The following is a 27124-nucleotide window of genomic DNA, read 5'->3' on the forward strand; positions in this document are numbered from 1 at the left end:
TGTAGTGTTGTGTAGTTGATGTGTGTAGTGTAGTGTAGTGTAGCTGATGTGTTTAGTGTTGTGTAGTTGATGTGTTTAGTGTGGTGTAGTTGATGTGTTTAGTGTTGTGTAGTTGATGTGTGTAGTGTAGTGTTGTGTAGTTGGTGTGTTTAGTGTTGTGTTTAGTGTTGTATTTGATGTGTGTAGTGTTGTGTAGTTGATGTGTGTAGTGTTGTGTAGTGTTGTGTAGTTGATGTGTTTAGTGTTGTGTAGTTGATGTGTGTAGTGTTGTGTAGTGTTGTGTAGTTGGTGTGTTTAGTGTTGTGTAGTTGATGTGTTTAGTGTTGTGTAGTTGATGTGTGTAGTGTTGTGTAGTTGATGTGTGTGTAGTGTGAAGAAAAACTACATAAAAAAATCATAAGAATCATTTTTACTCTGATTCAGAGTCGACACATGAACGAGTTCAGAGCATTAAAGCATAGAAATGTCTGAGACCTTCATCAGATCCTTTACACAGCGGTTCTCCTCTTTGCCAGGATTCAAGCTCCAGACTGATGTTCCTAAAATCAGCTGCAATCACTGGAGATTTTTTGGACTTGTGCGTGTGAGAGGTTCTCTTTTCAGGGATCTCAGACATTTGGAAACTGTTGGAATTTCCAGAAATGTGTGGCAGTGAAAACAGAACTTCATGAAAGATCCATGTTCTCAAACTCGCTATGGTCCGAGTCGTTGAGCTCCAGCCCAGGAACCAGGCTGTAGTATTTAGTGGACTGGGTCATGTAGGCTTTCTCTCGATCTGCTGAATCCCTCATCACCTCACTAACACTCACCGTCTCTAAATCCTGCTTACTGTCCAGTTCCTGGTTCTGCTCTTTACCTGATGAAGTGGAGGGTGGAGGTCCCAGAGAGTCCACTGACCCCAGTTTGACCTCCACTTCTTCATATATGTCCCTCGTGCTGCCCAGAAGAGCTGATGATGGTCGGAATATCAGCTGGTTCTTCAATATGTTGTCTTTTGTGCTCTCGTTGGTTAAATCTCTGTTTTTCACAGTCCCGAATTTTGGTGAGTTTTTCTTCTCGTCTTTCCTCCCACAGCACCAGCAGAGCATCAGGAGAACAAGGAAGAGAAGCGGGAGCAGGATGAAGAGAGCATTCAGGCCTGAAAGGCGGCAAACTTCATCGATGTGGACAGACCACACCGTCTTGCCTGAATGTCTTTCAGGAGAGGAACAAATCAGGTTACCCACAATGCCCTGCAACATGCTGGAGTTGCCTTGATCCACAGCAGAGTGGAGATCCTTCATGAAAGAGCAAGAACATGTCCATGAGTTTCCCAATAAATCCATCTGCTGGAGAGGAAGTCTGAGGACTGAGGCAGGAAGTGATTCCAACAGATTTCCACGAAGAATCAGAACTCGCAGATTTTTAGCATTCATTAGGAAATGGGCAGGAAGTTCCTCCAGGAAGTTCTGCCCCAAATCCAGCACCTCCAAACCCACAGCATCACCAAGGAAGTCAGGAGGAAGGAACCTGAGCTGGTTCTGATTTAAATAAACCTCTCGTAGAGAAGCAGGAGTGGAGCCGGCAGCCGTGTCATGGATCTGTGTGATGTTACAAAAAGATGCATCTAGGACCTGAAGATTGGGTGTGGATCTTAATGAAGACCAGAAGACACGTAGAAATGAAGATCCAGTGAAGTTCAGACAGTGGGTCTCGTTGGAGAAGTGGAAGAGAAACTGATGGGTGATGTTGACTGATGGACACTCGACTTGTCTCTGAGACCCAAACACCACACACGGGATAGAGAGGAGAACACACACACACACCAGACCTGCAACACACACACACACACACACACACACACACACACACACACACTTATTCTCTAACACTCTGGGTTTTTGGTCCTAAAACATTTAAATCCTCTTTAATTTGTGAATAATCTACTGTAGACGTGAAATGTTCTAGAAGCCAGCTGAGTTACAGAGACACGTCTACACCAGCGAGCTGGAGAGGTTTCTCCTGCATCAGTTTCCTCCATGATGGACCAAAACATGCAGCGTCTACAAAACTATCCATGTTTCAGAGTCTAATTTTAAAATTAAATGCTGAATGTGTTTTAGAATCAGAACGTTCATATCAGAGATTCGATCCCATTACCTGTTAGTGCCATTAGCGTTGTAGCTCCACTGCAGGATCACGGTATGTTTGTGTTGTTGATGATGAAGCTGCAGTGGTTCCTCACCATCTGGATGGTTGCCACGGTTTTACTTCCCCTGAGTTTTCATTAACGCTCAGGTGACGAGGAGACAAGGAGAGTTCAGGGTTCAGAGTCGACGCCAAACACAAACACACCTGTTTACATGCAAATTATTACATGAATAAATAAAATATTAATATTAATATTATTTTAATTACATTCATTTCATTTTATTATTATTATTATTATTATTATTATTATATAACTACATATAGAATTAAACAGCAGCAGTGTGGTGGTGAGACGATGGCGTGGTGGTGAGATGATGGTGTGGAGGTGAGATGATGGTGTGGTGGTGAGACGATGGCGTGGTGGTGAGACGATGGCGTGGTGGTGAGATGATGGCGTGGTGGTGAGATGGTGGTGAGATGATGGCGTGGTGGTGAGACGATGGCGTGGTGGTGAGACGATGGTGTGGTGGTGAGACGATGGCGTGGTGGTGAGATGATGGCGTGGTGGTGAGATGATGATGTGGTGGTGGTGAGATGATGGTGTGGAGGTGAGATGATGGTGTGGTGGTGAGATGATGGCGTGGTGGTGAGATGGTGGTGAGATGATGGCGTGGTGGTGAGATGATGGTGTGGTGGTGAGATAATGATGTGGTGGTGGTGAGATGATGGTGTGGAGGTGAGATGATGGTGTGGTGGTGAGATGATGATGTGGTGGTGAGATGATGGTGTGGTGGTGGTGAGATGATGGTGTGGTGGTGGTGAGATGGTGTGGTGGTGGTGAGATGGTGAGATGGTGTGTACCAGTGTAGATTTAATAATTGCTGGAGACTCAAAGCACTTGTGTACGTCACTCTGGACAAGAGCATTTGCTAAATGCTGCAAATGTAAATGTGGTGAGATGGTGTGGTGGAGGTGAGATGGTGTGGTGGTGGTGAGATGGTGTGGTGGTGAGATGATGGTGTGGTGGTGGTGAGATGATGGTGTGGTGGAGGTGAGATGGTGTGGTGGTGGTGGTGAGATGGTGTGGTTGTGAGATGATGGTGTGGTGGAGGTGAGATAGTGTGGTGGTGAGATGGTGTGGTGGTGAGATGATGGTGTGGTGGAGGTGAGATGATGGTGTGGTAGTGAGATGATGGTGTGGTGGTGAGATTATGTGGTGGTGGTGAGATGATGTGGTGGTGAGATGGTGTGGTGTCTAAACACTGCACTTGGAGGCTTTACAACTGATAAAACTGCTGTACTTTGTTCTCTCTGCACCTCAGCTGTGTGTGTGTGTGTGTGTGTGTGTGTGTGTGTGTGTGTGTGTGTGTGTTTCCTCCTCCACTGTATCCGTGACAGCAGGTTTCCTGATATAAACAATAGCGAGTGGAATGAACCCACACCCTCCCTGAGACTGAAACACACCTCAGAGTTCACTTTATAAACACTCTAAGACTGGTAACACTCATCAGCTGCAGCTCCATATTAGTGCTCTCACTGTGGTTTCTATAGCAACCGCTGGTACAGTACAATGTACTCTTGTAATAAACACGTTATACACACGTGTGTAACACCTGACGTTTTCTGCTAAGAGTCTCCAGTGCCAGAGGGAACGCTGTAGAATCTACTGTCACCACTGTCTCCACTGTCTTCACTGCACCACTGTCACCACTGTCTCTACTGTCACCACTGTCTCCACTGTCTCCACTGCACCACTGTCACCACTGTCTCTACTGTCACCACTGTCTCCACTGTCTCCACTGCACCACTGTCACCACTGTCTCTACTGTCACCACTGTCTCCACTGTCTCTGTTACAGCATGAACAAGCTGCAGTTTTTCTCTAATAGAGACAAAAAGAGAGAAAGAAAAAGAGATAGAGTGGAGAGAGAATGGGAGAAGAAGAGATAAAGATAAAAGATGAGAATAATAGAGATAGAGAGAGAAGAAAAGAGAGAAAAAGAGATTGCTGATAGAATGTTTTTCTGGCTGCAATTAACCAAAAGAATTCAAGATCTCACTCACAAACCAGCCTCAACCTGGTCCTCTCATAAAAACAAACTTTTAAGAATCGTTTACACACACACACACACACACACACACACACACACACACACACACACAGTTTAGATTCCAGCAGAATTATTATTAGATAGGTTACGTATTATATAAAGTTAGTCTCTTACCCTGAACTGCCAGCCTTCACTTCAGCATCGCAATAAAACCTTCTGCCTCCTACCTGTGTGTGTGTGTGTGTGTGTGTGTGTGTGTGTGTGTGTGTGTGTGTGTGTGCCATCTGCTGTTTAATAATATATTTATAAAATAAATTTTGTGTCGAAACACATTTAGATAAGTATATAATAATCTTATAATATTTTGTAATAAATAATTATTTTTATAAATATTAAAATTTATGTTGTGATTAAAAAAAACATCACTTTATAAAGTTTTTAATGATTTTGGTTGCAGATGAAGAGCTATAATTCTCATCCTGACCACGAGAGGGCAATAGCGGTACACTAACAGCACACAGTACCGTATAGTTTTCGAGCAGCGGGTTTTATTACAAACTCGTGTTATATATAATAAATACAAATTCAGTCATCAATAAAAATACAGTCTTTATTCCAGGACAGAAAATATATTAAGTATTTTAAGGTTTTTAAAAGAAATTGCGCAGCAGTAAGTGCTTTCCTGTTCCACTGCGCAGTGGTATAATCCGTTTCCATGGCAACAAGTAACCGTCAAGTTAGATGCAGCTGCGCTAAAGAAAAGCTAAAACAAATAGAAAACAAGTAATAAACTTAATCATCAGTTAATATTCTAATAAGAATTATAAATGTTTGGTTAAACTAACATTTATGGAACATTTCCCGAGATTTTATAATGCTTCATTGTCACCCCCCTCCATTATTCTAACAGTAGGCTGATCCGTTTGCACTCAGACACCCGTTAGTGTGTTACAGTGTGTATTAGCAGTGCTTTATTTTCACTTTATTACTCAAATATCTTTATTTTTATTTTACTGCATTATAAATATCAAATCTACACCATTTTCATGTTTTCAAGATTTCCTGTTGTTCATACAGATGTTTACCTACAGACATTACACTTCTAAACCACCTCTCTAAAACATCTGTTTATATTTTACACAACAATAAAACATCGAAAAATATAAACATTATAAATATCAGTGGTGGACGAAGTACCCAAACCATGTATTTGAGTTAAAGTACTTAAATGTACTCAAATGTACTTGTTTTCAAGTGCTATAATTTATTATATATACCGTAATTTCCGGACTATAAAGCGCACCCAAATATAAGCCACACCCACTGAATTTTGACAAAGATGTTTATTTTGAACGTAAATAAGCCGCACCTGTCTATAAGCCGCAGGTGTCTACACTGAAACTAATGAACTTTACACAGGCTTTAATGAAAGACAGTGTCTGTTACACGGCTTGTATCTAAACAGTAGCCTACTAAAGTCATTGTTCACCGTCTTCCTCCTTCCTTTCACAACTATTTCTCTCGAGAGTTTATCTTTTGGCATCGTCGTGCGTTTAAAAATCACCATCGGTGAATCTTTTCTCCCGATGCCGTGCAGCTCAGAACACAGGTGAAGTGTGTTTTCATGCCCGGTTGTTTTCAGCGTGACGAATGATTCTCATTTCCTGTAGACAGTCCGAGTGAGCGGCAGGTCAAACGTCAGAGGAACATCATCCATATTTATGATGTGGTGCGGCCCGATTCAGTGGGAGCGCATCTGCTTTAATATAAAGAGTTTCATTGGTTCACCTGAACCCGTTCTGCAACTTCATTGGTCTAATGTTATGGGCCCCAGTTTTTTTGCTTGAAGTTTGTAAAACCGGGAAAAACCCCAGAAAAATCCATAAATTAGCCGCTTCGTTGTTTAAGCCGCGGGATTCAAAGCGTGGGAAAAAAGTAGCAGCTTATAGTTCGGAAAATACGGTATAATGTTCCTATGATCATTTTTATCACAAAAATCTTTACTTATTTACCTCAGTTTATGTGTAAAGACTCGAAGGTGACTCTCAGCATACTGATCTATTAATAGAATGATATTAATGACTCAAACACTGATTGATTTCTATTACAATCATCATGAACACAAAACCTTAATTTCTACTATTTAAATAAATGAGGTCACGTGCAGAGGTGGGAAGTAACGAAGTACAAATACTTCGTTACTGTACTTAAGTAGATTTTTTTGGTATCAGTATTTTACTCCACTACTTATTTTTCAACTTTTTATTTTTCAACTTTTTACTTTTACTTATTACATTTTTACACAAATATCTGTACATTTTACTTCTTAGATTTTCAAAACCGGCTTATTACTTTAGTTTTAATTCATTGATTTGGTGAAATGTAATTTTTATTTTCACTGTGTGCCGATTTCACCCGAACAACTGTTCCCCTTCGGGAACTCGAGCTGCGTGGAAACGATTTGAGAATGCCCTTGCGTGACCGCGCTCTGAACTACATGTGAAATCTGACCAATAGGCATTTAGACGTGATGTCATCGGCGTGCGACGTCGCATAAACCAGGAAGCTACAAATGGCTGCGAGATGGAAAGGACGCTAGCTTCTGCTCGTTCAGGTAAGCGCTGTTTCGCGTGTGTTTTTCTAATCGAGCGATGGCTGGCAGACAAAATTACCGTAAGTATGTTCATCCGTGTCCCCGTTTTATTACGGAAAAGATTCGCATGATCGGTGCATTGTTTGCTTGGGAGTCGGGCATGCACAATCGGCTCTCGAGGGAGACGATTGCCTGCATTGTAGCCGCATGGCTATGCGCACGTTTCGCACCCGAGAACGCTCTTCGAGAAGAGCTCTCTCCTTCCTGGCTCCGGTCCCGCTCTTGCCGAGGCAAAGCGGCGCCGGTGCTCGTGGGGCTCACAGGCCGATATAGCAGTGGGGTTGGAGTCAGATGAGTCCTCTCCAGCCTCTTCTGCTGGATCAAGCTCCTGCTCTCTCGGAGAAGCAGGCCCGATGGCTGCTTCTTCTCCCGGTGCGAGCAGTGTGTGGTTCCCCCTTCGGTTTGAGAGTTAGGCTTCTACAGCCTGTACTTTGTCGTTCCGAAGAAGGATGGCGGGTTGCATCCCATTCTAGATCGTTGCTCCTTGAACCGCTCACTCAGGAGGCTCAGGTTCAGGATGCTCACCCTCAAGAAGGTAGTGACTCAGATCAGGTCCGAGGACTGGTTCGTCACGGTGGATCTAAAGGACGTGTAGGATTAAAAAGTATCTTATTTATGCTTAAGTAAACATAAACCATAGGAAAGTTGGGAATGATACCTCTTCAGTGAAATCTACCACATTTGTGGAAAGCCTAAGCAACCAAGCAGCCTACTAAACCCATCAAAGTAACAAAGTTAAGAATATATTTAAAAAATACTAATGAGCTTATGCAAAGTAATACAATTGATAACAAAATAATAATATAGAATAATCTATGAAATAATGAAAAAGCAATGTACTCACGCATGATCAAATTGCACAAGCAACCAAGCGAAGTAAAATAATGAAATGAAACAGTGGTATATTTTGACCAAATTATATTATATATAAATTATATATTTTGACCAAAGCACAGGACATTTTACACCAACCACGGACTCTGCTACTGCTTACAGCCCACTTTCACTCTCAACAACGGACGTCTATTCAGTGTTTAGCAGAGTGGATGCACGCAAGGCAGCTGGCCCGGATGGCATACCGGGACGTGTTCTCAGAGCATGTGCTGGACAACTGGCACAGGTTTTTACTGACATTTTCAACCTGTCACTGGTCCAAGCCACGGTACCAACATGCCTAAAGACCACTACCATCATACCTGTGCCTAAGCACTCAGCGGTGCACTCACCCCCATTGCTATGAAGTGCTTTGAGAAACTGGTAATGAATCACCTCACTGCGGGCTTACCACCTACACTGGACCCATACCAGTTTGCCTATCGCCCGAACAGGTCAACAGAGGATGCAGTTTCCACAGCTCTTCATTCAGCGCTCACCCACCTGGATAAAAGCAACACATACATCAGAATGCTGTTCATTGACTTTAGCTCTGCGTTCAATACAGTCCTCCCCACTGTACTGATCACTAAGCTCAGTGAACTGGATATCTGCACCTCCACTTGCAGATGGATTCTGGACTTTCTCACCAACAGACCTCAATCTGTCAGGTTGGGAAACCAGGTATCCTCAACCCTCATTCTGAACACTGGCATACCGCAGGGCTGTGTTCTGAGCCCACTGCTCTACTCCCTGTTCACCCACGATTGTGCTTCTCTGTATAACTCCAACATCTTCATCAAGTATGCAGATGACACCACCGTGGTCGGCCAGATCGAAAACAACGACGAATCGGCCTACAGGGAAGAGATCCGTAATCTGGCAGCATGGTGTGCCACCAACAACCTGACTCTCAACGGCACGAAGACCAAAGAGCTCATTGTGGACTTCCGGAAATCCAACAGCGGGAGACATCTACCAGTCAACATCAATGGAACTGAGGTAGAGCGAGTCTCCAGCTTTAAGTTCCTGGGAGTTCACATCTCTGAGGATCTGTCCTGGCAACAGAACACGTCAGCTCTAGTAAAAAAAGCACAACAACGCCTGTACTTCTTAAGAAGTCTCAAGAAATCTCATCTGTTCCCTGGGGATTTTAACGAGTTTCTACCGCTGCATCATTGACCAACTCCATCACTGTATGGTACAGAGGCTCCACTGTGTGTGAACGTAAAGCACTGCTAAGGGTGGTCAAAACCGCCCAAAGCATCACTGGCACCGAACTACCTGCCATTGAACACCTTCACCACAGCAGATGTCTGCGCAGAGCTCACAACATCATCAAGGACTCTTCACATCCCAGTCATAAACTGTTTAACCTCCTTCCATCACGAAGGAGATACAGGAACTTACGCACCAGAACCAGCAGGTTCAGGGACAGCTTTTTTCCATCCACCATCACATTACTGAACTCTACACTACACCGCTAATCACTACAAAACAAACACAAACAAAAGACTGTATATAACCTCTGTACAATACATGTACATACTACATATTATATCTTTTTCACTCCTCAGTACATCTGCACTTTTTATATCTGTATGTATATTTATCATTACTGTACATTCTGCCCAACATTTCACATTCATTTTGTGTATATAATGTATGTGTCAGGGAGCACCCTGCGTCTTCACCCGCACCAGCCCTGCCCGCATGGAGCTGCTCGCCTGATTACTAACATGGTGCACCTGATCTCCATCAACCACACACATATAAGCAGCCTATGTTCACTTCCACTATGTCCGTTATTGTGTTCTCCACATTTCACGCTGTCTGCACCACGAATCTCTGCTGCTGCCAGCTTTCCTCCACACGGACCTGTGGATACTATACGCAAACTGCCGTTTGCTTTCACAGGAATATACTGCTTCACTGCCAGTGTGTGTATCTCCTGTCTATTTTTATCATTAAAGACTTTGTGTGCGTATACTTCGGCTTCCGCCTCATTCTCCGCATCACAGAATAACGGACCGAAGAAGTATTAAGGAGCGGCTTACCTCGAGATGGATCCCCGACCCAGCGCCCCTTCAGACTTGGTTCGGGACCTCGTCGCCGCGCTCCGAGCTGCCTTCCCTTCCGCCGCAGCTCGCCCAAGCCTCCCCGCTGCCACCGGCAGTCCCATGGCACTCCCAGCGACATTCTCCGGTGAACCTTCTGAATGCCATGGCTTCCTGATGCAGGTAAATCTCTATATCAAGATGCAGCCGCAGCGATTCCCCACCGAACGGTCAAAAGTCGCATTTTTCATCTCGCTCCTGTCCGGAAAAGCGCTAGCGTGGGCGCAATCGCTGTGGGAGGCCGCCGGCCCGGTGGTAAACGCCTACGCTTCCTGGAAGTGTTTAGCGCCGCCTCCGGGGTCCTTACAACGGCCGACCAGCTGCTCAGCTTGCGTCAGGGTGACGACACCATTACGGATTACAGCCTCCATTTCCGCACTCTGGCGGCATCTAGTGGCTGGAACGAGTCGGTGTATATCAGCAAGGGTTGGCTCCAGAGATCAGGCAAGCAATGGCCGTCTATGATGACAAGGTGGGGCTGGAGGAATTTATTCAGAAATCCATCGGCCTTTCTCAGCGTCTGGCGGGCGTGCCATTCGACATGACTTCAACCTGCACCTCTGCTTTCGGTGACACCACCTGTAGCACAGGCGGCCTCGGGCTCCAAACCGATGCAGTTGGGCTCCCAGAGACTGTCTCGGAGGGAGCGAAATAGCCGCCTGGCCGCTGGTAAATGCCTGTACTGCGGGAAGCCGGGTCATTCCATCTCCAAGTGCCCCACACGCCCTGCGCGCACTGAGTACAGTCAAGTTTCCTTCGGATATTTCTCCTCTGTCCAAACTCACGGTGACTCTGCTAACTCCTGCTCTCTCCATTTCGGTTCGGGCGCTGGTCGACTCCGGCTCTGCAGGAAACTTCATCTCTCAGGCCTGCCTCGACCGCCTGCAGCTCCCCCGAGAGAGGGGCTCCCAGGATTTAGCCGTCCAGACCATCCAGGGACGTCCACTGGGCAGGGGCTGGGTGAAGTACTGCGCACCGGTCGTGACGCTACAGGTCGGGTTGTTCCACCAGGAGGAGATCCGGTTCATGGTGCTCGAGGACTCCACGGTCAGTGTGATCTTGGGGAGACCCTGGCTACAGCAACATGCCCCAAGGTGCTCCTGGGACCCGTGTGATATCCTGGAGTGGAGTCCCCACTGCCTCAAACACTGCCTCTCCCGGCTTCCATCCAGGATCCCCAGAGCCACGGTGGGCACCACCGGGGTGGAGGAGGCAACGACCACTACCCAGGTGGAGATCCCAGAGGAATATCAGGCATTCAATGATGTGTTCTGTGCTAAAGCGGCCACTTGTCTTCCCCCACACCGACCGTGGGATTGCTGCATCGATCTGCTCCTCGGGGCGAAGCTGCCCAAGGGCCGCGTCTACACCCTGTCTGCTCCTGAACATCGAGCAATGGAGGAGTATGTCCAGCAGGCCGTCCGACAGGGGTTCATCGCCCCGTCTACCTCCCCGGCGGCGTCTAGTTTTTTCTTCGTGGGGAAGAAGAACGAAGGCCTCCGTCCATGCATCGATTACCGGCAGTTGAACTCCCAGATCGCTCCTCTCCCTTACCCCCTCCCGCTCGTTCCAGCAGCCCTCAAGGACCTAAGGGAGGCTCGGGTGTTCACTAAACTCGATCTCCGGAGTGCCTACAATCTGGTGCGTATCAGGGGACGAGTGGAAGACCGCTTTCATCACCCCGTCTGGGCACTACGAGTACCGGGTCATGCCATACTGCCTCTCCATCTCTCCGGCCGTCTTTCAGGGGTTCATGAACGAGGTGCTTCGGCCTTACCTCCAGAGGTTCGTGATGGTTTACATCGATGACATCCTCATCTACTCGCGGAATCTGGAGGAGCACCACAACCATGTGCGACAAGTCCTAGGAGCACTCCGGTGGCACCATCTCTACTTGAACCTTTCTAAGTGCGAGTTCCACCGCCCTCAGACCTGTTTCCTGGTGTACGTGATCAGCGCTCGTGGAATACAGATGGATGAGGGGAAAGTGAAGGCAGTGCGGGACTGGCCGGTCCCGTACTACGCCAGGAGTCCGTTTGTGGTCGAGGTCGATGTCTCCTCAACTGGCGTAGGGGCGGCCCTCTCTCAATGGTCTGGTTCCCCTCCTCGGCTCCACCCATGTGCGTTCTACTCCCATAAGCTCTCCACGGCCGAGCAGAACTACGACAGCGGCAACCGGGAGCTTCTGGCGATAAAGCTCGCCCTGGAGGAAAGGAGACACTGGTTGGAGGGCGCCGAACACCCGTTCACTGTGATTACTGACCACAAGAATCTCCAATGCCTGCGAGAGGCTCGGAGACTAAACCCCAGGCAGGCTCGGTGGGCTCTTTTCTTTACCAGGTTCCGTTTTCAGGTCACCTGCTGAGCTGGGTCTCAGAATGGGAAAGCTGATGCTCTCTCCCGCGTGTTTGGGCCGGAGGAACCCTGCGATCCAGACCCCATCCTTCCACCCTCACTTATCGTGGGGCCCATCGTATGGGAGATCGACCAGGAAATCCGCACGGCCTCACACCAGGAGCCTGCCCCTGAAGGCTGTCCGGAGGGACGGGTGTTCGTCCCCACCACCTGTCGGCGGGGCCTCATCCAGTCAGTCCACGAGGGGCTGGGTACAGGCCACCCAGGCGAGAAACGCACGGTGCAGCTCATCCAAGTGCGTTACTGGTGGCCCGGTATGACAAGGGACATCAACCGCTTCGTCCAGGAATGTACCACCTGCGCCATGGCAAAAGTCCCACGTCACCTGCCCGTGGGCAAGCTCGTGCCACTCCCGATCCCTCAGTGCCCCTGGTCCCACTTGAGCATCGACTTTGTGACCGACCTACCACGATCTGAGGGCAACACATGCATCCTAGTGGTGGTGGATCGCTTCTCCAAGGGCTGCCGCTTCATCCCCCTGAAGGGTCTACCCACAGCCCTTGAAACAGCCGAGGCCTTGTTCCACCATGTTTTCCGTACCTTCGGCCTTCCGGAGGAGATCGTCTCGGACAGAGAGCCTCAATTCACTTCCCGGGTCTGGAGTCAACCTCTCCTCTGGCTACCATCCCCAGTTCAACAGTCAAGCGGAGCGGAAGATCCAGGAGCTGAGCCAGTATCTGAGGGTCTACTGCAGCCAGGACCAGTTTCCAACCGCCCTTATTCCCCTGGTCCGATGAGCCCAGCAAAGTGCCCGCAGTGGACGCCTGGTTCCGGGAGAGCAACCGAGTCTGGGAGTCAGCTCACACCCAACTACGTCGAGCGGTTCGAAACACTCGTAGACACGCCGATGCTCGCCGTCTGGAGTCAATGCGGTTCCGTCCCGGGGACCGGGTCTGGCTGTCAACGAGGGACCTGCAGCTGAAACTCCCGTGCCGTAAGTTGAGCCCCCGGTTCATTGGCCCCTTTAGGGTCGTCAGGCGGATCAACGACGTGTCCTACCGGTTGGAGTTGCCGCCAAGGTATCGTATCCACCCGACCTTTCATGTGTCCTCGTCTGTCTCTCGCCCTCCAGGTGACCCCGCGGCGCCCGTCCAGCCGGAGGTTGTGGATCAGCCAGGGGTCTACGCGGTCCGGGAGGTGTTGGATTCCCGGCGGCGCGGGGGTCGCCTCGAGTACCTGGTGGACTGAAAGGGATATGGTCCGGAGGAGCGGTCTTGGGTGGCCAGATAGGACGTGCTGGACCCGGCACTGCTGGAGGCGTTCCACGCCGCTCACCTACGTCGCCCGGCGCCCAGGGCTAGGGGCCGGCCTCGTCGCAGAGTCAGGGCGTCCGGTGACGCCCCTGGGGGAGGGGGTGGTGTCAGGGAGCACCCTGCGTCTTCACCCGCACCAGCCCTGCCCGCACGGAGCTGCTCGCCTGATTACTAACACGGTGCACCTGATCTCCATCAACCACACACATATAAGCAGCCTATGTTCACTTCCACTCTGTCCGGTATTGTGTTCTCCACATTTCACGCTGTCTGCACCACAAATCTCTGCTGCTGCCAGCTTTCCTCCACACGGACCTGTGGATACTATACGCAAACTGCCGTTTGCTTTCACAGAAATATACTGCTTCACTGCCAGTGTGTGTACCTCCTGCCTATTTTTGTCATTAAAGACTTTGTGTGCATATACTTTGGTTTCCGCCTCATTCTCCGCATCACAGTATGTGTATATATTTATATATATATTTTTTTTTTATATATAGTAGACTGTTTATTCAGCTTGCTACTCCTTAAATGCCATAATCTTGTGATCTGTAACCTTTCATTTCTGCACTTTTTTCTTAATTACTGTACGCCTTCATATTTATCCACTGTACTCCTGAATGTCCACACATCTCTGCACTGAAATAGCCTTTATATTTATTCACTGTATATACTTTCATATATACCACTTGCTGTAAATATGCTAGATAGTTATCTGCACTGTAAATATGCTAGATATTTATCTGCACTTTTGCACGACTGCTACATTTTGCACTTCTGGTAGATGCCAAACTGCATTTCGTTGCTGTGTACCTGTACTATGCAATGACAATAAAGTTGTATCTATCTATCTATCTATCTATCTATCTATCTATCTATCTATCTATCTATCTATCTATCTATCTATCTATCTATCTATCTATATTTCCCACTTTTTGTGGTCCAACTCTCTCGAAGAATCTTGAAGGTAATGGTAATCAGAATTGAATGTTGGAATATTTGAATGTTAATGATAGTTAAAAATACTTGGGGGAAGCTTTTCAATAATGATAATAACTGATGGTAACTGAGGAGGACCCTGGTTTGGGAAGTTATCAATGTTAAGGGTCAAAATGTCATGACATGCAGATGCTCTCGGGTTTATTGTGGTGTGCCGCAATAAACTCTACCTTTGCTCTACTCATCCTATTGTCTTGGCTTCTTTTAAAGAGACTATTTTACATTTATTTTGAATGTCCCAAATAATGTCGGAAGCAATTCGGTCTGGGAAGACAAGAAATTTCCGGCAGACGCATACTTTCATGTTTCCATCCTTCCTGCACACAGGAGGTTCCTGAGGTTTGCTTTCGGGGCGAAGATTACCCTTCACGAAATGCACGAAATGCTTCGACGCAGCACTGACCCCGCTGCGGCTCCAGGGCATCCGCATTTTGAACCACATCAAAGACTGGTTAAAACTGTCTCATTCGGAGCGCCATGCGGTTTGGCATCGAGATGTTGTCCTCGCCTGCATGAAGGTCCTTGGGTTTCGACTGAACGCCATCAAAAGTGTGCTCTCTTCGGTGCAAAAGACCAACTTTTTGGGCATGGTGTGGGACTTGACCAGGATGCGGGCATGGTTGGCGGCAACGTCCAGCATAATCCCGCTCAGACTCCTTCACATGAGGCCCCTCCAGTGGTGGCTCCGAGGCAGAGGTTCTCCCTCAGGGGGAATTCATATCAAGGTCTCGCGGCGACCCAACGTTTCTGTCCCAAGGCCCCGTTTTAGGGGCCCCGTTTTAGGGACCCCGTCGCGTGACGCTAACGACAAACGCTTCCCTCACGGGGTAGGGAGCGGTCATGAGTGGCCACTCTGCCCAGGGTCTGTGGAGCAGCCCACATCTCTCGTGGCACATAAATTGCCTGGAGATGTTGGCAGTGTTTTTGGGGTTACACTTCCTCCCAGACCTGAGAGATCGCCATGTGTTGGTCCACACGGACAATACTGCGGTGGTCTCTTACATGAACCACCGGGGGGGCCTCCGATCTCGTCCCTTGTACAAGCTAGCACGAGCGGTCCTCTTGTGGTCCCGGGACAGACTCATTGAAAGCCATTTACATCCCGGGACGGTTGAATGTCAGAGCAGACGCCCTGTCGAGTCCATGGGGGAGGTCGGAGCAGCTGCTTGTCTGCTACGGCCCTAACAGGAAAGGTTTCCCGGCCAATAAACAGACATTGAGCAGGTGGGTAGTGGATGCGATTGTGTCGGCTTACTAGTCCTCTGGCCTCCCCGCACCGCTTGGTGGCGGCCTCTACGGCCTGGTCCGCTGAAGTGTCACTCCAGGACATTTGTGACACTGCGGGTTGGTCCACCCCGCTGACCTTTGTCAGGTTTTATGACCTTGACCTCAGAGCCACCCCAGGCTCCTCTGTCCTACGTGCAGGTGCCGAGGCCCTCACTCTCTAGGCAGGGTCTGCTTAGTGTGTCGTGATTGGACACTCGTTCCCAAAGAGTTTCGGCGTAGCTCGAGTTCCCGAAGGGGAACACTCTAGGTTACGACCGTAACCCTAGTTCCCCGAGGGAATGAGAGCGTGGTCACGCAGGGGCGTTTCCAAAGCTTTTCGACGCAGTGTCTCGTTCTCTCAGGGAACTAGGGTTACAATCGTAACCTAGAGACGATTTCCTGTCATTCTGCGTCTTTTTTAATCTACTGGGTGGTGTTTTGTGGTGTTTAGGGTTAGGGTTAAAGTTTGGACACACCTGCTCATTCAAAGAGTTTTCTTTATTTTCATGACTATGAAAATTGTAGAGTCACACTGAAGGCATCAAAACTATTAATTAACACGTGGAATTATATATGGAATTATATACATAACAAAAAAATGTGAAACAACTGAAAATATGTCATATTGTAGGTTCTTCAAAGTAGCCACCTTTTGCTTAGATTACTGCTTTGCACACTCTTGGCATTCTCTTGATGCCTACTTTGAAGAACCTACAATATGACATATTTTCAGTTCACTTTTTTGTTATGTATATAATTCCACATGTGTTAATTCATAGTATTGATGTCTTCAGTGTGACTCTACAATTTTCATAGTCATGAAAATAAAGAAAACTCTTTGAATGAGCAGGTGTGTCCAAACTTTTGGTCTGTACTGTATATATAATATATATAAACTTTTGGTCTGTACTGTATATATATATATATATATATATATATATATATATATATATATATATATATATATAGCTTCCTGACTTGACTTGAAGAGGTGCAGTTTCTCCCGTGTCACCTCGTCACCTCATTAACTGTCCGTGTGGAAACATAGCAAAGGTTCCGTTTGGTGTCCTGATGATTTATGTCATTTAAACCAACATTATTACTTTAAACCATTTACCAAATTTTGTCCTTATGCTCTATGTTGCATCCATATTTCTCCATGTCCATGTTGCTTAAAGTATTAAAAACAGGAAGTATTCATATATGGTACATTTAGAACAGATAGAAATGTTTGATTAATTTGATTGACAACGTTTATACATACAATGTACATATTACATAGTTATATCTTTATATCCTTACTGTACATTCTGCCCAACATTTTACATTCATATATATGTGTGTATATAAGGTGTACACATATATATAGTAGATTTGTGTATTCAGTTTGCACATTTCCTCTTCAATGCCATAACCTTAGAACATCTGCTACATATTTATCTTCACTATTGCTACTTTTTGCAATTCTGTTTGATGCCAAACTGCATTTCGTTGCTGTGTACCTGTACAATGCATTGAAAATAAAGTTCTATCTATCTATCTATCTATCTATCTATCTATCTATCTATCTATCTATCTATCTATCTATCTATCTATCTATCTATCTATCTATCAAATTTATTAACAAATAAAATGACAGTATCATGTCAGGTAGAAGAACTATAGGAAACAGCTATTTTTAGAAAAGGCTCACGGGCGACTCATGTGGTCCTTACGGGCAACCTGGTGCCAATGGGCACCATGTTGGTGACCCCTGGTCTAGAGTCTGGTTCCTTTGCCATCTCTGGGAGTTTTTCCTTCACCACAGTTGCCACCGGCTTGTTCATCAGGGAAAAACTTACTTATAAAGATCATATTCATTTTAATCACCACATTATCTGTGTAAAGCTGCTCTCAGACAATTTTCATTGTTAAAAGCTAAATACAAATAAAAATGAATTGAATTGAATAACACAACATAGAGCTACATAACACAACATAGAGCTACATAAACAACATAAAGCTACATAACACAACACAGAGATACAAAACACAACATAAAGCTACATAACACAACATAAAGATACATAACACATCATAGAGCTACATAACACAACATAGAGCTACACAACATAGAGCTACACAACATAGAGCTACATAACACAACATAGCGCTACATAGATCTACACAACATACAGCTACATAACACAACATAGAGCTACATAACAACATAGAGCTACATAACACAACATATAGCTACATAACACAATATAGAGCTACATAGAGCTACACAACATAGATTTACATCACACTACATAGAGCTACATAGAGCTACATAACACAACATAGAGCTAAATAGATCTACATAACACAACATAAAGCTACACAACAAAGAGCTACAAAACACAACATAGAGCTAAATAGAGCTACATAACACAACATAGAGCTACATAACACAATATAGAGCTGCATAGAGCTACACAACATAGATTTACATCACACTACATAGAGCTACATAACACAACATAGAGCTACATAGAGGTACATAGCACAACATAGAGCTACATAACACAACATAGAGCTACGTAGAACTACACAAAATAGAGTTACATAACACAACATAGAGCTACCCAACATAGAGTTACATAACACAACATAGAGCTACATAGAGCTACATAACACAACATAGAGCTACATAGATCTACATAACACAACATAAAGCTACATAAAGCTACACAACAAAGAGCTACAAAACACAACATAGAGCTACATAGAGCTACATGACACAACATAGAGTTACATAACACAACATAGAGCTACATAGAGCTACACAACACAACATAGAGCTACATAACACAATATAGAGCTACATAGAGCTACACAACATAGAGCTACATAACACAACATAAAGCTACATAGAGCTACACAACAGAGCTACATAGAGCTACATAACACAACATAGAGCTACATAACACAATATAGAGCTACATAAAGCTACACAACATAGAGTTACATAACACAACAGAGCTACATAGAGCTACACAACATAGAGTTACATAACACAACATAGAGCTACATAGAGCTACATAACACAACATAGAGCTACATAACACAGCATAGAGCTACATAACACAGCATAGAGCTACATAGAGCTACACAACATAGAGTTACATAACACAACATAGAACTACATATAGCTACATAACACAACATAGAGCTACATAGAGCTACATAACACAATATAGAGCTACACAACATAGAGCTACATAACACAACATAGAGCTACATAGAGCTGCACAACACAGAGCTACACAAAATAAGGATACATAACACAACATAGAGCTACATATAGCTACATAACACAACATAGAGCTACATAACACAACATAGAGCTACAAAATGCAACATAGAGCTACATAACACAACATAGAGCTAGGAGTGTGGGTAGGAGTGTGGGCAGGAGTGTGGGTAGGTGGGTGGTTAGGATTGTGTGTAGGTGGGTGGGTAGAAGTGTGGGTAGGAGTGTGGGTATGTGGGTGGGTAGGTGGGTGGTTAGGAGTGTGGGTAGGTGGGTGGGTAGAAGTGTGGGTAGGTGGGTGGGTAGGAGTGTGGGTATGTGGGTGGGTAGGAGTGTGTGTGGGTGGGTGGGTGGGAGTGTGGGTATGTGGGTGGTTAGGAGTGTGTGTAGGTGGGTAAGTAGAAGTGTGGGTAGGTGGGTGGGTAGGAGTGTGGGTATGTGGGTGGGTAGGTGGGTGGTTAGGAGTGTGGGTAGGTGAGTGGGTGGCTAGGAGGGTAGCAGCAACCAGGACTGCAAAAATTAGCAATTGTGCAACTTGACAAGTGCAGATAATAATGTAAGTATATGTACAGCATTGATTATATATATTATATATACAGTGGATTATACATACAGTTGCCATGCCTTTTCTCTGAGTTCTTGGCTGCTTACAATCTACTAAAAATCTACTTAATCGCATTAAGGACCATTACATCAAGTTTGAGATTTGCTCAATATATGCACTTTGATCATATACAGTGGATTTTGCGAACATCGAGTTGTAAAGAACTTTGTAATTTGCAACATTTTGTACTGCGCTTTGGAGCCTCACATTATCCTCACATTAACATCCAACTTGGTACATCTTGGTAAGAGTGAGTAATCATGCCTCCTAAATCTAATGCAATGCCTGATGATGATGCTGTTGTGACTATGAGTACACTGACCCAGTTACTGGATCAGCAGAAAGAATTCTACAAGGACATGTTACAACAGCAACAAAAAAACTTCAAGAGTTTTATTCAAATAATCATGGATGGAAACACAAAAAGGTTGGATGGTGTCATCAGAGATGTCCAGTAGTTGAAAACAAGCCTACAATTCACTCAAGGCATCATGGAAGATATGAAAAAAGGAAACATAGACATTGATGTAAAAATCAAATCATTTGAAAGCAGCATTACAAAGTCAAAGCAGGAGATGGATGATTTATTTAATAAGTTGGACTACATTGATAATCAGTCCAGGAGATCCAATCTTCTAATTGATGGGATTGCAGAGGAAAAAGGAGAAACTGCAAGTGGTCTAGAAATCAAGATTCAACAAGTGCTAGCTGAGAATTTGGGTCTTGATGGTACAAAAATTGAGATTGAGCGAGCACATCAGATGGGCCAGTTCCAGGAAGGAAGAAAGCAGAGGAAAATTGTTGTTAAGTTTCTGAGATTTAAAGATCGCCAGCGCATCCTTTTTTCTGCGCAAATATTTACATCAACGAACACTTTTCAGATGTGGTGCAGCAAAGGAGAAGGGAATTGCTGCCTAAACTGATAGCAGCCAGAAAAAAAAGGTGAAAGAGCCAGTCTAAGGTATGAAACTCATTATTTGGCCTGCAATTGGACAAAGAGAATAACTGACTATGTTTACTATCCAACTTAAATTGTGTCTCATTGATGTTTTTTTGTTTTTTTTTGTAAACATGTCATCTTTATTTGTAAATTTGTCAAAGAAAGGTTTACTTTTAGCTCATTTAAACATATGTAGTCTTCGAAACAAGATTCATGAAATCACAAGAATCTGTTCAACAGAAAATATTCATGTTTCAGCCTTATCTGAAATACATCTAGATGACAGTTTTGAGAACTCACAGCTAACTATTGATGGGTACAAATTATATAAAAGAGATAGAATTCAAAATGGTGGGGGAGTTGCGTTTTATATAAAGGAGAATATTGTTGCTACAATTAAATCAGATTTAATGTGCAGAGATATTGAAATAATATGGTTACAGATTAATCTTCCATTCAATAAGCCATTTCTGGTTGGTTGCTGTTATAGACCTCCAAACTCAAATGTAGAGTACTTACAAAATATATGTGAAAATATGGACATGGTTTCAGATCAAAATAAGGATATCTTTCTGCTTGGGGATTTTAATATTGATTGGTTTTCAAAAAAGTGCTCATTACATAAAAAGTTGATTACAATGGCTAATGTATGCAATCTCAAACAGGTGGTGACACAACCCACAAGAATTGCTATGGATAATACGTCTAAATCAACATGTATAGATCATATTTTTACTAATGATTCTGATTTATGTTCACGAACAGTTTCTGTGGGGGTAGGATGCAGTGATCATAACCTGATAGCAATTTCAATAATGATGAAAATTCCTAAACCTGGTGGAAGGATCACGTATCGTAGATCGTATAAAAACTTTAATCCCAGCCTGTTTGTTAATGAGATCAATAATTCAAATTGGTCGGCAGTTCTTCAGGAGGAGGATGTAAATGCTTCTCTTAACATTTTTATGGACACTTTTAGTAAAATAGTTGATAAACATGCACCTCTCCAGAAAAGATCTATAAAAATCAACAGCGCTCCATGGTTAGATGAAGAGCTAATGTCCCTCATGAGGCAAAGGGACAATGTCAAAGATCTGGCCTTTAAATCAAAATGTGATGTAGACAGAGCATATTATCGCAAGTTGAGAAACAAAACTACAAAATTAAATAACAAAAAAGAAAGCATATTATGGACAAAAAATCTCCAATACTATGAATGATAGCAAACAATTGTGGAAAGTATTACAGGAATTGATGTGTAAAAAGCCAAATAATTTGAATATGTATATGGAGACTAATGATGGTGACATTATTAGTAAACCATATGATATTGCCAATCATTTGAATAATTTTTTTATATGCAAAGTAGAACAATTAAGATCTTGTATGACAATGCTAGATATTGAATCTCCTTGTGACAATGTTAGATTTATTATGAGAGGGAAAACTTGCTCCTTGTCATTTTATACTTTTAGTGAGGACAATGTTAAGAAGTTGCTTCTCTCTTTATCTGATGAGAAAACGCCTGGTACTGATCATCTTGATGGCAAAATTTTTAAAATTGTTGCAAATATTTTGTGCAAACCAATATGTCACATATTTAACAGATCAGTGCTCAGCGGAGTGTTTCCTAAGCTATGGAAACAGTCTAAAATTGTACCTTTACTTAAAGAGGATAAGGCAGGGTTTATTCCTTCTAATTGTAGACCAATTCATATTCTTCCTGTATTAAGCAAAATATTTGAAAGGTTACTTTTTAATCAAATGTTAGAGTACTTTACATTAAATGAATTGCTTACTAGTTCACAGCATGCCTATAGACCAGGCCATTCAACTAACACTGCATTAGTGCATATGGTTGATCAGTGGCTTACATATATGGAGGATAAAAGACTTGTTGGTGCAGTACTTTTAGATTTTACAGCTGCATTTGATGTAATTGACCATGATATTCTGTTGTCAAAGCTCAAGTATTATGGGTTCTCACAACTGTCTGTTTCACTGATAAGGAGTTATCTTAATGGCAGAACTCAGCAAGTATTTTTAATGGTAGTTTTCTGACAGTAAATGTATATCATGCGGTATTCCACAGGGCAGCTGTTTGGGTCCACTTTTATTTTCAATTTTGTGAATGATTTGCCCCATGTTGTTAGAAATGCAGAAGTTGTACTGTATGCAGATGATGCAAGTTTATTTTGTGCATCTCCTTCAATCACTAATTTAAGTTTGAACCTTCAAAACCAATTAAATTTGATTATCAACTGGGTTAATTTGAACAAATTAGTTTTAAATATTTTCAAAACTAAATGTATCGTTTTGGTACTAAACATTTGTTAAATAAACCTTGTAACCTAAATTTGACTATTGAAACAACTTGGTTGAGCAGGTTACTAAAATTAAACTCTTGGGTGTCAAGCTGGATAATCAGCTCTCATGGACTGATCAGATAAATCATATTGTTTCCAGGATGGGCAGAGGCATTGCTTTGTCTAGGAAGTGTGTGCCGTTTGTCCACCCTCAGTCATGAGAACAGTTGTCCAGTCTCTGGTCTTGTCACACCTGGAGTACTGCTCAGTTATTTGGTCCAGTGCTACACAGGAGCACTTGAAAAAACTTCAACTTGCACAGAATAGAGCTGCCAGGGTAGCTCTTGGCTGTTCGTACAGGACCAGTGTGAATGAGATACACACTACATTAGTATGGCTGAAGGTACAGGATAAGGTAAAGATAAGTCTTCTGTGCTATATGCATAATGCCATCTATAAAAATAATCCCAGATTTTTTGTGGATAAATTGGTGTACAGTGGGTATTGTCACCAACATATTACTCGGCAGGTCAGCTCTGGTGATTTAGTTGTTCCTTTTGCACAGTCAAATTGTATGAGGAGAACTGTACTATTTAGATCCTCGGTAGCTTGGAATCAACTGTCAATGTGTATAAGACAAATAAGTAACAGATATTATTTTAAAAAGATGGTGAAAAATGTATGATTTGTAATGAAAACTAAGTGTAATGACTCAAATTGAATTGTATTTATTTTTTTAATAACATATTGTAAAAGTGTGGTGTGATTGTATATAATATGTTTTGATTTTGTAAAATGGACCCCAGGAAGATTAGCGACGACTCGTGCTAGCTAATGGGGTTCCAAATAAATAAATAAATAAAGTGGAACCCGGTTATTTCGAGGGCCTAGGGGGTCGCCAAAAAGCGTTGAGATAACCGATGATCGAGATAAACGAAAACCAATATGGCGGCAATATATTAACGTGCTTGAAATTTCTTTATGTACATGATGTGCGTTAATAAATGAGAACGTACATGCACGTGTTTTTTGAGGTTTTTTTACACAACAGCGTTGCCGCGGTTTGTTTGATGAAGGCATGCTATAAAAATGTACATACATGTTTGTTAACTGTCAGGAATCCACCTGCCAGCTCAAACCTCTGCTTTCTCTGAAGCTCCCGGCTTTAATCGCGCACATTTAGCACTTAGTACCAGCTCCTATTTCAACCCCTCACTTCCACACTCTCACCGTCCGTTATTGTTGGTATATGTTGGTTCACGGCGGTCGTTGTTATTGCGCATGCGTATCCCGGTACATGCCTTCCCACCGGCACTCTCTTAACGACTGCGCTTTTCTTCCCAAAGGGCATCCTGGATTCCCCCGATCCTGCCGTTGTTAATTCTATGATTATGCTGCTCATCCCACATTCTCCCGTGTGCTGTTCAGCGCCGCACTTCTACCAAGCGCACCTGTGGATTATATACACAGACTGCCTCTTTTCAGTTTGGGACTTAGTGGACTGCGCTCCCAGAGCGCACCGCCGCAATATTCACTTTCAAGGTGAGTGTTTGTGTTTGGCTTTGCCCTGTGTTGCAATACACTGTTTTGCTTTCACTTCGGCTTCCGCCTCCCGTTCATCGCATAACATTAACAACAAAAGGCATAAGTGCACCAACTAACAGCAGAGATTCACCAGTATACAATACAAACCACCGTCGATTCTCGATACAAACCTTTATTATATTCTCCAACATTGCAAACACAAAGAGCGCTGACAAAATCACTAAAAACGTGCGGGGTGTAGTTCGTTTTTACAAAAGGCTAACCAGTGATTGTCGAGTCATTTCACTCTGACACACAGCTCTGAAAATATCCTACACCTGTAGCATCTGTAAGGTTTGCTTTCTCCGCCACCTCCGTGAGTTCTTTTGCGGCTGCACAGCGCCGATAAACGACGTTAAGTTGCAAATTTACCCCCCTTGTGCTCGAGATATTAGGGTTCGGCGACATAAAAGAATCGACATAACTGATTAAAAAATGCTTAGACAAAGTGAGAATTTGGCGGTTCCACTTCAAAAACGTAGACTTTATAGGGTTGGCGAGTTAATTGAGGTCGAGATAAGTGGGTTCAACTGTATATACAAATATATACAGTAATGTCCCTCTTTATCATGGTTGGAATCCCGGATTATCGTGGAATTGCATTTGCCACATAACTAATTAGTTTGGCTGATTTTCCTGCTACCTCGTGGAGAGCACCAGAGACCAAAACAATTATAGGCAATTGCTTTTATGGAGTTTTATGTTGAAACAATGACATTTATTAATAACAATATAATTACTGTATTCTTACAAATGTTTTCTGTGTGTGTTTAAAGTTTGTTGAAGGAGGATTTACAGCTTAAATAAAAAAAAGAAAAAAAGCATTTTCGGGGTGGGGTCCGTTTATTGTGGTTTTTCATTTATCTCGGGTGGTTTTGGAATGTAAGCACCGCGATACATGAGGGATTACTGTGTATTGATATACAGTGCAACCTCAATACTCGCTGGGTTTCATTCTATGACCCTTCACAAGTAACTAAAACATGAGGTTTTTACTCTTCTTTTGATGTTTCCTTTTTAAGGGGGAATTATACATGTACTGTAAACTCAACAAAAATTGTGAATTACTTGTCATAAATGGTTTATTTATTACTTTAAATTAATAATAAAATAATAAAATAGTTTTTCAAACTGTTTATGTAATTTATTAGTACAAACTGTTTTAAAATTTTACTTTCGAGCCAATCTCGAGTTACTCTCAGTCCAGTTCCATATGAAAAGTCATGAAATATTGAGGTTGCGAGTATCGAGGTTCCACTGTATATATACAGTGGTGTGAAAAAATGTTTCTAAAGCTTTGGGACTCCAGAGAACCAGAAGAGCACAGTGACGACTCACCCAAGAAAAAAAAACACTGCTGAGCAAAAAGAACATAAAGGCTTGTCTTAGTTTTGCCAGAAAACATCTTGATGATCTCCAAGACTTTCGGAAGGTGTGGGTTCCATTACGTCTGGTGTAAAAGTAACAGCGCATTTCAGAAAAAGAAAATCATACCAACAGTGAAATATGGTGGTGGTAGTGTGATGGCTGTTCTGCTGCTTCAGGACCTGGAAGACTTGCTGTGTATAAATGTAACCATGAATTCTGCTGTTTACCAAAAAATCCTGAAGGAGAATCTCCAGCCATCTGTTCCTGACCTCAAGCTGGAGCGAACTTGGGTTCTGATCCAAAACACACCAGCAAGTCCACCTCTGAATGGCTGAAGAAAAACTGACCTGAATCCTACTGAGATGTTGTGGCACGACCTTAAAAGTGGGTTTCTTGCTGGAAAACCCTCCAATGTGGCTGAATCACAACAAATCTGCAGAGATGAGGGACCAAAATTCCTCCACAGCACTGAAACAGACTCAGTGCAAGTTTTCACAAACGCTTGATTGCAGATGTTGCTGCTGAGGGTCCCAGTCAGGAAGTCCAGGATCCATTTGCAGAGGGAGATGTTTGGGTGAAGCGCTTCAGTGAAATGAATTAAAGTTGAGATCACATGATTGTCGACACCAGATGGGCTGGTTTGTGCTTTTCCGCTGATCACCTGCTAAGATTTTAACACAGCAGCAGTTTGTGGAGTTTACACAGAGTGGTGTGAAGAACAAAAACACACAGGCTGGTGTAGGTTCTGCAGATGGATCCTAGTTGTTGTTGAGAGTAAACAAAGAGCTGACAGGACATCTGTAATAACTTGAATCCTGTGGTAAACACACAACACATCATATCTTCAGGTGCATGAGCTACAACAGCAGTAGACCACATCAGGTTCCTCTCCTGACAGCCCTAAACAGGAGTGAGTCCATCATGGACAAAGGCAGATGAAGAGAAGACCAGGAGGTGTCTCTGATACACACTGGACTTTTCTACAGACTCCAGACTGAGATTTCATTTTCATGAGTGTATCAGTTCTGTCTCATGATTTACACTTCCACCTGCAATTTCATCACTGTATCAGATTATTTATATAAATATATCAATCATTATTATAATTACACAAAGCCTCAACTGACAAGTAAACAAAGTGTGTTAACTTCCGTGTTAACTTCAATGTACATGAAAACAAAAAGAGCTTATTTTATTATCCCTGGTATAGAATTTATTTATTTATTTATTTATTTATTTTTTGTTAAAGCGTTAAACTGTAAACTAATCATTATTAAATGCTACTTCCG

The 27124-nt window shown here is 43.6% G+C and overlaps 1 protein-coding gene across 1 annotated transcript; it reads right to left on the reverse strand.

Moving 5' to 3' along the window:
- Positions 1-287: 287 nt before the first annotated feature.
- Positions 288-4414, reverse strand: si:ch211-106k21.5 (SLIT and NTRK-like protein 4). The gene is made up of 3 exons (XM_046863156.1): positions 4355-4414; positions 2140-2334; positions 288-1810 (listed from the first exon to the last, which is right to left on the reverse strand). The coding sequence occupies exons 2-3, from the start codon at positions 2150-2152 to the stop codon at positions 666-668; spliced, it is 1158 nt and encodes a 385-aa protein (XP_046719112.1). The 5' UTR covers positions 2153-2334; positions 4355-4414; the 3' UTR covers positions 288-665.
- Between the last annotated feature and the right edge of the window lie 22710 nt (positions 4415-27124).

The sequence above is a fragment of the Silurus meridionalis genome, chromosome 12 (assembly GCF_014805685.1).
Source record: "Silurus meridionalis isolate SWU-2019-XX chromosome 12, ASM1480568v1, whole genome shotgun sequence".
Classification (NCBI taxonomy): Eukaryota; Metazoa; Chordata; class Actinopteri; order Siluriformes; family Siluridae; genus Silurus; species Silurus meridionalis.